Genomic DNA, 10,426 nt, shown 5'->3' on the forward strand with positions numbered 1-10,426 from the left:
TTGTGCAGCTGCGGAGAGGCCGCACACGCGTGCGGCCCCAGGGATCACATCTCGGCGGTGGGAGGGGCCGGTGCCTCCCACCTTCCCAAGAGCACCCTCGTGTCCTTTTGCTGCAGTTTTTGTCGGAAATCCCATCTGTGGTCGTCTTAATATGGCGGACACCACGCCCTTCATCCCCGGAGAGAAAGAGGCGAGAGAGAGAGAGAGAGAGAAATACCTTTCCCCTCCTGGGCGGGCACGGGGCCGAGGCCTAGTTCTCAGGCTGGAGACATTCTGCGAGGAGTTGCCCATGCCGAAAGAGGTTTTCTTGGTCTGGATTCACGCTTGTGCAGCTGCGGAGAGGCCGCACACACGTGCGGCCCCCGGGATCACATCTCGGCGGTGGGCTGCACTTTATTTCTTAGACTAGAAGAAATCCCTCTCTCCCTCTCGGTGAGCCCGGCAAGCTACCGAGAGTATCCTGCCCTCACGGCAGAGCCTGGCAAGCTACCTGTGCCGTACTCTATGCCAAAACAGTAACAACAATGGTCCTCATTCCCCTTATCCTGAAAGAGGCCCCAATACACCATTGGGCTACACTAGCACATGACAGGGACGAATGGAGACGTTACTGGTGCCCACTCGGACAAATCAATGAACAATGGGATGACAGTGATACAGCGATCAGAAATGAAGAAGTGCATCCCAAAGGCAGCCTATCCCCATGTCATGTAAGGAAATACTAACTCCCTGCCACTCTGGACATTTCACCAAGGCAGCATTGGCTTCAGCCAGGCCTCCACAGCAAGCTGGCCACTGACACACTGACATCAGCTACCCTCCGACTGCCAGGCCAGCGAAGGCTCATGAACAAGAACTATGGTGCAGAGAAATCACACGCTCAGCTTGTGCAGAAGTAGGCGGGCAGGCAGTTTGACAATTGAAAGGCAATTTGACAACTACAGTTTCAAAAACGGCCATGTTGGGGCCGGAAGGATAGTCCAGCGGGTAGGCTCTTGCCTTGCATGTGACTGACCCAGGTTCCATCCTCAGCATCTTATCTGGCCCCCTGAGCACAGAGCCAGGAGTAACCCCTGAGTAACCCCTGAGTAACTCAGTAACCCCTGAGTCTAGCTGGGTATGGCACCGAAACCAAAAATATTAAATTTAAAATGTTTTAAAATTGTTGCACTGTATTGGCTCAAAAGCCCTAGGCCTAGGAGTGACTTCTAGGATTTTTATGTTTGAAGTGGTCTTGAAGAAATGAAAGTGATGAGACTTGTCATGGAAGCTGTTAAGAAAATTGGAGAAATGGTCCTCAATAAATTTGTTAAGTAATTACTGGCTAGGTGAAGACTTGCACGGGCTTTACAAATTGTGTAGCAGGAAGAAACTTGCCAGTATTCTGCTCTTTCTTAATAACAATTTTCTGAGATATAATTCATGTGCCATGAATTTCACACTTTTAAAATGTGTGATTCAGTGAGAGGTTTTTACTATATTCTACAGTAAGCAACCATCTCTAATGGCTAATGCCAGGATATTTCATCACCTCTAAAAGAAACGTTATAGGGCTGGAGCGGTAATATGGTGGGTCGGTGTTTGCCTTGCTTATGGCTGACCTGAGTTCAATCCCTGGCATCCCAGTGTCTTGTAGTTTCTATGTGCGTTTTTTAAAAATTGAATCACTGTGAGATACAGTTACAAACTTTCATGATTACATTTCAGTCATACAATGATACAGTTACAAACTTTCATGATTACATTTCAGTCATACAATGATCGAGTACCCATCCACCCATCCCTCCACCAGTGCCCATTCTCCACCACCGATGTTCGAAGTATCCCTCCTGCCACACCCACCCCTTCCCACCCCCTGCCTCTCTGGCAGACACATTCCCTCTTTCTCTCTCCTTTTGGGTGCTATGGTTTGCAATACAGGTACTAAGAGGCCATCATGTTTGGTCCTCAGTCTACTGTCAGAACGCATTTCCCATCCCGAGTAAGTCCTCCAACCATCATTTACTGAGTGGTCCCTTCTCCATCCCAGCTGCCTTCTATGTGCATTTTTTTAATGACTAACGACACTGAGCATGTTTCTTGCCGAATTGGCCATTTTTATAATGCGCATGTTGATTTTGAGCTGACAAAGCAAGATACAAATCTACACACACAGAATGAGCTCAAGATGTTTAAGAATGCAGATAAAATAATCTTTTGGGAAACATGCAAGATGATCAGTGATGACTATCTTTGGGCAGTAAGATGACAGCTGAGTTCCTATTTTATTTTGGGGCCAACCCAAAGGTGCTCAGGGCTTCCTCCTGGCTCTGCACTCAGGACTCATTCCTTGCAAGCTCAGGCAATCAAACCCAAATGGGCTGTGAACAGGCTCGCACCGTACCTGCTGCACAGTCCCTGGACCCCAGAGGGCTGAGTTTTCTTGTCTGTTGCAACCCCTTTTGTGTATTCCAAATACCTTGGAGGAGTAGGAATGATTCTGATGAGCCTCAAAGAGTAGAGACTGGAGGTGAGGGGCAGGGTTTGGAGAGAAGGGACCACAGCTTAGCATTGGTCTGCCTACTGATCAGAATGATCAACGTTGGGACTTTGGGTTTTCAATGGCTGCCTTTTGCCCCCCCCCCCCCCACCTCCCATCCCATGACTAGAGGAGCAGGGTTCCAGCAAGGAGGCTTAGCAGGGAAAGCCACTGACTGAGGGCTACCTGGAGGAGGTGGCACGGAACTGAGTTCCATGGAATCGCTCTGCCTTGTGTAGACCAAGGAGAAAGACTTCCTTCTGGCCTGCACAATGCCCATTGCTGCAGGTTCTTGAACACCCTGCCTCCTATCCTGCCAGCCTCATGGACCAACAAACAAAAAGGACTTGGACTGCGGCTGGCCAAAAGGGCTTTGCATGAGAATAAGAGTAATTTTCTGCCTCTGTCCTCAGTCTCCTCCCCTACCAAGGAGCAGGATGTGTGTGGGGGGGAGGGGGGTACCCGCCAAAGGCTGGTGGGCTCAGGAGGGCCCCTGGCGCTCATGGGGGAGATGCGCGAAGCAGAGCCCGGCGGCCCACGGCAAATAGCCAAGCGCTCACACTCACGGCTGCAGGAGCGCGGGGTGGGGGGAGGGGGGCGCCACGCAGGCAGCCGGGACCCCAGCCACGGGGGCGGTGGCCCCCTGCGGATCTCTAGGGTCCGAGGCTGGACCTCCGAGCACAGCTCGGCCGGCGCGCGAGCACGCGGGCGCGGGGCGGGAGCAGGGCAGGGCGGAGGCGGAGAAACTGCCGCAGACATACAGCCGCTGAGGGGGCGCAGCACAAACTGAGGAGTAGAAACACTTCTGTTCCCGCACCCGTGCCAGGGAGGCGGCGCCCCTCCCGCCTGCCGCCGAGCGGGCTGCGCAGGGGAGGGCGCGGCCCGAGCGGTCCTGGGGGCCCGGGGGCCTCGGCCCCCGCAGGGGTGGGGGTGCTGAAGCTGCGTGCGTGCGGTGTAGACGGCCCGGGCGCGGGTGTAGACGTCCGCTAGCAGGCGGAGGTGGGCGCCTTTGCGGCGGAGCAGGAGGGCGCGGTCCAGCGGGCGCGGGGTCTTTGGGACAGCAGCTCGGGGTCCTGGCCGTGCCACTTCCGCGAGATCTCGGTCCTCACCTCCGGGGACAAGGGCAGGGCGTCAGAGGGGCCCCGCGGCCCTCCTGCCCAGCCCCCGAAACGGAGACCCGCAGGGGGTGCCGGGGGCTGCCTGCGCCCGGGGAGAAGGGGGAGGTGTCGGCCCAAAGGGAGCCGCCGCACCCCGCGCCCGGGGCCCAGGCGCCACCACACTCGGGGCCCCAGGTCCTGGTGCTGCGCTGACCCCGATAGGGTGGACGGGAGCTCCGAGGGGGGCTTTGGCCCAGGCCAGCAGAGGCCCGGGGAAGCCGGTAGCCGAGCTCCGCGCTCAGCGGCCGGGCACGGGCACTGCCGGCGCGCGGCCAGCAGGGGGCGCCCCGGGCCCGGCCTAGAGCCGGCGCCAGGCTTGCCCGCGGGGCCGCCTCTGTGCCCTTGGCACCCTCGCCCAGCTGTACGCCTGCACGCCCCCCTGGGTCCGGTCAGCGCGGGGTCCGCTCTCCGCTCTGCAGCACTCTCGTTCCCAGTTCCCCAAGTGACCACCTCGGAAGTTCCTTCTTTTGCTGCCTCTGTTTCCTGTCTCAGCGCCCCCTCCGCCCCCACCCAGGGGGCTTCTCCCCTGGCCCCCATGTCCCCTTCCTTCAAGTTGAAGAATACAGAAATGGATCCCTAAGTGACCTCCTCCATTTCGGACAGCAAATTGGCCCGGCCCCAGGGAGGGTCTGATGGCCGAGGGGCATGGACACACTCAGTTTCATGGAAGATTGTAAGGCCGGAGAGAGGGGCGCGGGAAGGGTGGGCTCCGGGGACAGGCGGGCGCGGGAGACGCCTACCTCTTGGTTGAGGAAGCAGTACAGGACGGCCACGATGAAGCCCTGGGGCCAGAGGAAAGGAGTGCTTCTGAGTATGTGGGCGCCTGAGTGCCCAGGCTTCCTACTACTCCCCCGAGACCCCCGGCTGTGACTTGAACCGGGATTTGGGGCAAAGGGAAGGTAGATGCTTTCAACACTTACTGTATGTGGCAGACAAGTTATCTCATGCCACACCATACCAAGTCTGCAAAGGCTATGCTGTGGGCATGACTCTCGGATTTTCCTTGTTTATACAACTCTTAGTGTTAAGCACAAAGCCTAGAATAGGATTTTTAAAAGTCCAGTGCTTCATAGATGTTGGATAAAGGATAGGTGGGTGAGCAGATGGATGGGTAGGGGATGGGTGAGTGGGTGATAATAGAAGAGTGGGTAGGATGGACAGGTGGGTGTGTGGATGGTTTGGTGGATATATGTGTGCTGGTGGGTAGATAGATGAATCCATGGGTAGATGGATGGTGGGTGGATGAGTGGATGGATGGAAGGATGAATGGATGGTGGGTGAGTGGGTGGGTGGATGGATTGTTGGGTGGGTGAATGGGTGGATAGATAATGGATGGATATGTATGTGAGTGGGGATAGGTGAATAGATGGACAGGTGAGTGAATGAATGGGTGGATGGATGAATAGGTGAGATTGCAGGTGGTAGATGGACAGTTGCATGGGTGGATAGGAATGTGGATGGACAGTTGCATGGATGGATAGGTGCATGGATGGACAGTTGCGTGGATGGATGGGTGCGTGGATGGATAGGAGCGTGGATGGATAGGAGTGTGGATGGATAGGAGTGTGGATGGATTGGTGAGTGGGTAGGTAGATAGTTGGATGGAGGGAAGGTGGATGATGACATACATGTGAGTGTTTGCAAGTGGACGGATGGATGGTGGGTAGGTTAGTGGCTGGGAGGGCTGGGTGGGTGGGTGGATGGGTAGGTATGTGAGTACTGGTGGGGAGATGGATGGATAAATACAGAGGTAGGTGGGTGGGTGTGTCAGTGGACAGATGACGGATGATAGCACGCAGTAGTGGAGGCGAAATGTGGCGTTGGGTCAGTGCAAAGGCAGTTGAGTACATAGAGATGGCGAGGTGGAAGACAGACAGACAGCTGAGCGGACTAATGAGCACCTAGAAGCTTTTACACCCAGCTGTGGTGCCCTTCCCCTACCCAAGTCCCCCACCACCCCTGCGGGCGCAGCACTGTCCTCCCGCCCAGGGGCTCGGGGAAAGCCTGTGGTCCGCACCTGGAATGATCCCAGCCCCAGCTCAAGGGGGAGGCGGATGCTCAGGCCGGTGCTGTCGGGCAGGAAGTTGAAGATGATGTAGTGGATTCCAAACAGCGGGATGAGGAGAAGCGTTGACTTGGAGAGCCGCCTGGAGGAGAGGACAGCTCTGGGCTCTGCAGGCCCCGCCCACCCCCACCACCCCACACCAGCACTGGGAGAACCCCCTGTTGTCCCACACTCCCCAGGCTTCCTTACTACAGGACAAGGGACGCTGCACTCCTTCCTGCCAAAGTTCTTTCCTCCACCCACTCCAGTCAGAGGATATCTGTTCAAAGTCTAGTTCAAAGAGCCTTCCTCCAAGAAGTCCTCCTGACCATTCCCTGACCTTCACTCCTCATCTAGAAAGAATCTCCACCCTTGGGATCCTGGTACCCATCAATTTATTTGACCTGCTCATTAACTATCTGGAGTCTTCAGCACACACTGTGACCCCTGGAGGGCAGGGACACATCTGTCCTCTCTGAGATCAGGGGGAGGAGCAAGGGACCAGGACTCTGAAAGCTTAGTTGTGAATGAAACAGAACCAAACTGATTCCCACACCAGCACCCCGCAAGGCACACACATAGTCACACACTCTCACATGTAAACACACATATCCAATATATACTTGCACGCGCACTATTTCACACACATACACACTCACATTCTCACACTGACACGCATATGCACTTGTATATACACACAGTGTCACGTTCGTACAGGTACACACATAGACACACACTCTCACGCATACACCTGCATGGTCTCACACATATACATACACCTCCACAGTCACACACTTAGACTCACACATATACACTCAGACACATTGTGTCACACTCACATGCAAGCACATGTGCATGCTCTCACACTTTCCTTCACATACCCTCACACACGCACCCTCTCTCACACACTCACATTCATACACACCCTCACATGCTTACACCTTCCCTCACACACATATCCTTCCCCACATACACCTCACACACACAGCCTCTCTCTCTCTCTCTCTTTCTCTCTCTCTCTCTCTCTCTCTCTCTCTCTCTCTCTCTCACACACACACACATACACACACACACACACACACACACACGCTCTCCCCTCTCACACACTACCAGTACTGAGACAGCGTGTGTGGGCTGCCCTGGGCTGGCTCCAGTTTCCTCAGCAGGATGCGGATAATGTTGAGGAAAAGCCCGAAGTTCACCTGAAAATAGAAACGCAGCGGGTGGAAGGCGATGGTTAGGGGCCCTGTGACCTGGGTCTCTTTGAGGTGTAGAGTCCCCAGATTCCTGGGCCAGGGCTGTGCGGGTGGGTGCAGCTCTGACAGCTCTGCTGTAGCACGCAGAGCCTGGGGGATTCCTCCTGGAGCTCAGGGTTCCCCCCGCCCCCCAGACCTGCCTTCTGTACCACCCAGGCACAAGCAGCCGCTCTGGGAGACTCACAGGACGCCCCCAGCCCTGCAGCCCTGTTTGCAGGGAGCAGGCGGGCTGCAGTCTCCACACCCCTCTGCTTTCCCCAGCCCAACTTCTCACTGCTGGAGAGGCTAGCCGGCCGCGGGGGCACGGACACATGCAGGCTGGAGGGACCGTTGAGTCTGAGGGCCCAGGGGAGCCGTGGTCCCCACTGTGGATGATGGCCTTGGGGAACCCCGGGGCTCCTGAGCAGACTGACCCCAACCGAGAGCACGATGGGCCCTTTGATGATCCACCAGTAGGGGGAGCTGTCGTCCAGGTCCCAGCACCTGGGGAGAGGAAGGCGGGACTGAGGGCAACAGGCAAAGTGATCCCCACTGCCCCCAGCTCCTCTGTTCTCTCCTCCCGGAGCCTTCTCTCACCTGTTCTCTCAGCCCACAAGGCTGATGCGCTCCCTGGCGGGCTCCCCTCTCTCCCCACCCAGACCAGGAGCTTGTTGCAAATGAGCCTTTTCACCCCCTCCCTGCTGGCCTGAGCCTTCCCTGTCCCCAGTCCTCTGCCCAGCCGCCCAGCCTGAGAACCAGCACCCCCTGGTCGCCAGCTCTCGCCCCCCCCCCGCATACTCGAGGGGTCCTACCCCAGACCTGCGTCCCCTCCCCACTGGGAGAGCGGCTCGGCTACCCACCCCAGTTCATACTCCCCTCCCCAGGAACCAGGGCACAGGGGTGACCCAATGGCCACCCCAACTCACGCGGTATCCTCAAAGGCCGTTTTGCACATCACCCATGTGCCAGTGAAGAGCAGGGGAAGGCCTGCGGGCACAGAGAAGACAGGGATGGATGGGCTGCCCCCACCCCCTTCCGCCCCAGCCCCTGGAGGCCCACAGCACCCCACGGCCAGCACCTGGGGACACGGGGCTGGCCCGGCTCCTCTCTGGGGCTTCACTGAAAAATATAAGGCAACTTCTTTCTTTTTTTTTTTTTTTTTTGTTTTTTGGTTTTTGGGTCACACCCGGCGATGCACAGGGGTTACTCCTGGCTCTGCACTCAGGAATCATCCCTGGCGGTGTTCAGGGGACGATATGGGATGCTGGAAATCGAACCCGGGTTGGCCGCATGCAAGGCAAACGCCCTACCCACTGTGCTATTGCTCCAGCCCCTTTCTTTCTTTCTTTCTTTCTTTCTTTCTTTCTTTCTTTCTTTCTTTCTTTCTTTCTTTCTTTCTTTCTTTCTTTCTTTCTTTCTTTCTCTTTTTTCTCTTTCGGTCACACCCAGCAATGCACAGGGGTTATTCCTGGCTCTGCACTCAGGAATTACTCCTGGCGGTGCTCGGGGGACCCTATGGGATGCTGGGAATCGAACCTGGGCCAGCCGTGTTCAAGGCAAACATCCTACCCGCTGTGCTATTGCTCCAGCCTCTCAACCTCGTTCTGATCATGCCTCAACTTCCCCTGATGCCTCCCAAACGGGCCCTGAGCGCTCACCCCAGCTGGCCAGCACCAACCCCCAGAAGGCTCTCCGTGTGCAGGGAGACGGCGAGGCGAGGAGGCAGGTGAGGTAAACAGCTTCCGCCCACAGCCAGCTGAAGTTGGTCATGGTGGCGAAGTGGGAGGTGGCCACTGAGACTTTGCACAGGACCTGGGGGTGGGGAGCATCACCCCGGGGGAACCATCAGGGTCTGAGTCTACCCTGCCCCACGTGGACCCCAAACCTCCAGGATCCTCCAGCTTGGGGCAACCCCAGAAGAGACTGTGGAGGTCAAGAGCATGGACCTTGTGGCTCCAAATGCACTCTCCACCACCTCACTCCTGCCCCAAGCTCCAAGGCCCTCTTTGGGGTGCTCAGGTGCCCCAAAACCTGTCCCAGCACCATTAAGGAGCTTCTAAGCATCTCATCTACGGAACAGGACAGATGGAGCTCAAACCCGGGTGGCAGGTGGCCCCTGAGTCATGTGAGCACTCCCCCTGGGCTGACCCTGTGGCCCTAAGCACCCCAGGCCCAGCATGAACAAGACTGGCAGTGCCTGGGTGCCCAGGGGCTGAGTCCTGCTAAAGGAGCCCCACCCACCCACACACACACTCCCCCAGGAGCACTGAGTATGCATGGACAGATCACCGCCCAGGCTCTGGACCCCCAGTTTCTCCTGCCTGCGCTGTTGCACACACTGGCCCTCCTTTCTCCCCCTCTGCTCGCTGCCCATCCAGCCCCTCCTCCTGAAGCTTCCTCCCTCCTGAAAGATTGGGGAAGCCCCCCACGCCCCTCTCCACAGCCCCTTAACTCCCAGCCCCGCCCCCCGCTTCTCCCCCCCAAACAGGAGCTGCAAAGGTGGTGTGGGCTGGAATGCGGAGAGAAAGGGCCTGAGAACAGGACACAGCTAGGATCCCAGGCGGACCCCAGGCAGAAGGTACAGGGGGCGGGCTCTGGCCTGTGCTGTGATTGACAGAGACGGGGCCCAGTCAGCACTCGGCCCGCGGCTCTAGTCCCCGCCCCTGCCCGTCCAGTCCCTGACCGTGGAGAAGCTGCAGTGGTCCGTGGCGTCCCCGTGGAACAGGGTGGCGTCTTTCAGGAACACGGCTCCCGCCTTGAGGATGAAGGTGGCGAACAGCTGCGTGTGGATGTAGTTCCTGGGGCAGTGCAGCCTCCTGGACGGGTGGGGAGGGCGCTGAGGGGCTGGTTTGGGGGCGAGCTCGGGTGCTGGCTGCAGGGGGCTGCCCTCGTGTCAGGGGACAGCCCCCCCCCGTGTGTGACTGCAGAGAGCCCGTGGCGAGGGGAGCAGGACGGAGCGCCAGAGAGCTGGGACCGGCTCGGGTTGGGGGGGGGGGGGTTTCAGGCCTTCAAGTGGGGGCGCCTAGGGGGGCTGAGGACAGCACCGTCAGAACAGGCAAGGGGGATGGAGAAGAGAGGGGCCGCCCCTCCCACCCCGCGTAGTGACAGGGGCAGAGTCTCCTCAAGTCTGTCCCATCACCCCTTTCCAGTTTAAAGGCGCCCACTCTGCCCCCAAATCCACCTTCTTTAAGCGGACAGATAGGAAGTGCCCCCTTACAGATGCCCCAGATTGCCCCAGCGCCTGGAGGGTGGGACCCATTCGGGGTGTCGGGACAGGAGGGAGGGCCAGTGCACCTGAGGGCCACCAGGATGACCACAGCGATGCAGAGCGCCGCGGTGGACACGCCATGGCCCAAGGTGTAGACGAGCTTCACCGTCCAGAAGTAAGACCTCTGCAGGGAGAGAAGGGCTCGGCAGGGCACGGGCAAGCCCGGGCTCAACCCCCAGCACCTCCGGGCATGGCGACACCCAC

The 10,426-nt window shown here is 57.8% G+C and overlaps 1 protein-coding gene across 1 annotated transcript in view; it reads right to left on the reverse strand.

The window, feature by feature from the left end:
• Positions 1–3,476: 3,476 nt before the first annotated feature.
• Positions 3,477–10,426, reverse strand: part of GHRHR (growth hormone releasing hormone receptor) — a 12,281-nt gene continuing 5,331 nt past the window's right edge. The window contains exons 5-13 of the mRNA XM_055128618.1: positions 10,249–10,346; positions 9,638–9,770; positions 8,613–8,766; positions 7,881–7,941; positions 7,389–7,458; positions 6,830–6,921; positions 5,693–5,822; positions 4,416–4,457; positions 3,477–3,627 (exon numbers count right to left, since the gene is read on the reverse strand). Of these exons, the coding sequence (XP_054984593.1) occupies positions 3,505–3,627; positions 4,416–4,457; positions 5,693–5,822; positions 6,830–6,921; positions 7,389–7,458; positions 7,881–7,941; positions 8,613–8,766; positions 9,638–9,770; positions 10,249–10,346 (903 nt within the window). The 3' untranslated portion in view covers positions 3,477–3,504. The remainder of the gene's footprint in view (positions 3,628–4,415; positions 4,458–5,692; positions 5,823–6,829; positions 6,922–7,388; positions 7,459–7,880; positions 7,942–8,612; positions 8,767–9,637; positions 9,771–10,248; positions 10,347–10,426) is intronic.

This window comes from Sorex araneus, chromosome 1, assembly GCF_027595985.1.
Source record: "Sorex araneus isolate mSorAra2 chromosome 1, mSorAra2.pri, whole genome shotgun sequence".
In the NCBI taxonomy this organism is placed as follows: Eukaryota; Metazoa; Chordata; class Mammalia; order Eulipotyphla; family Soricidae; genus Sorex; species Sorex araneus.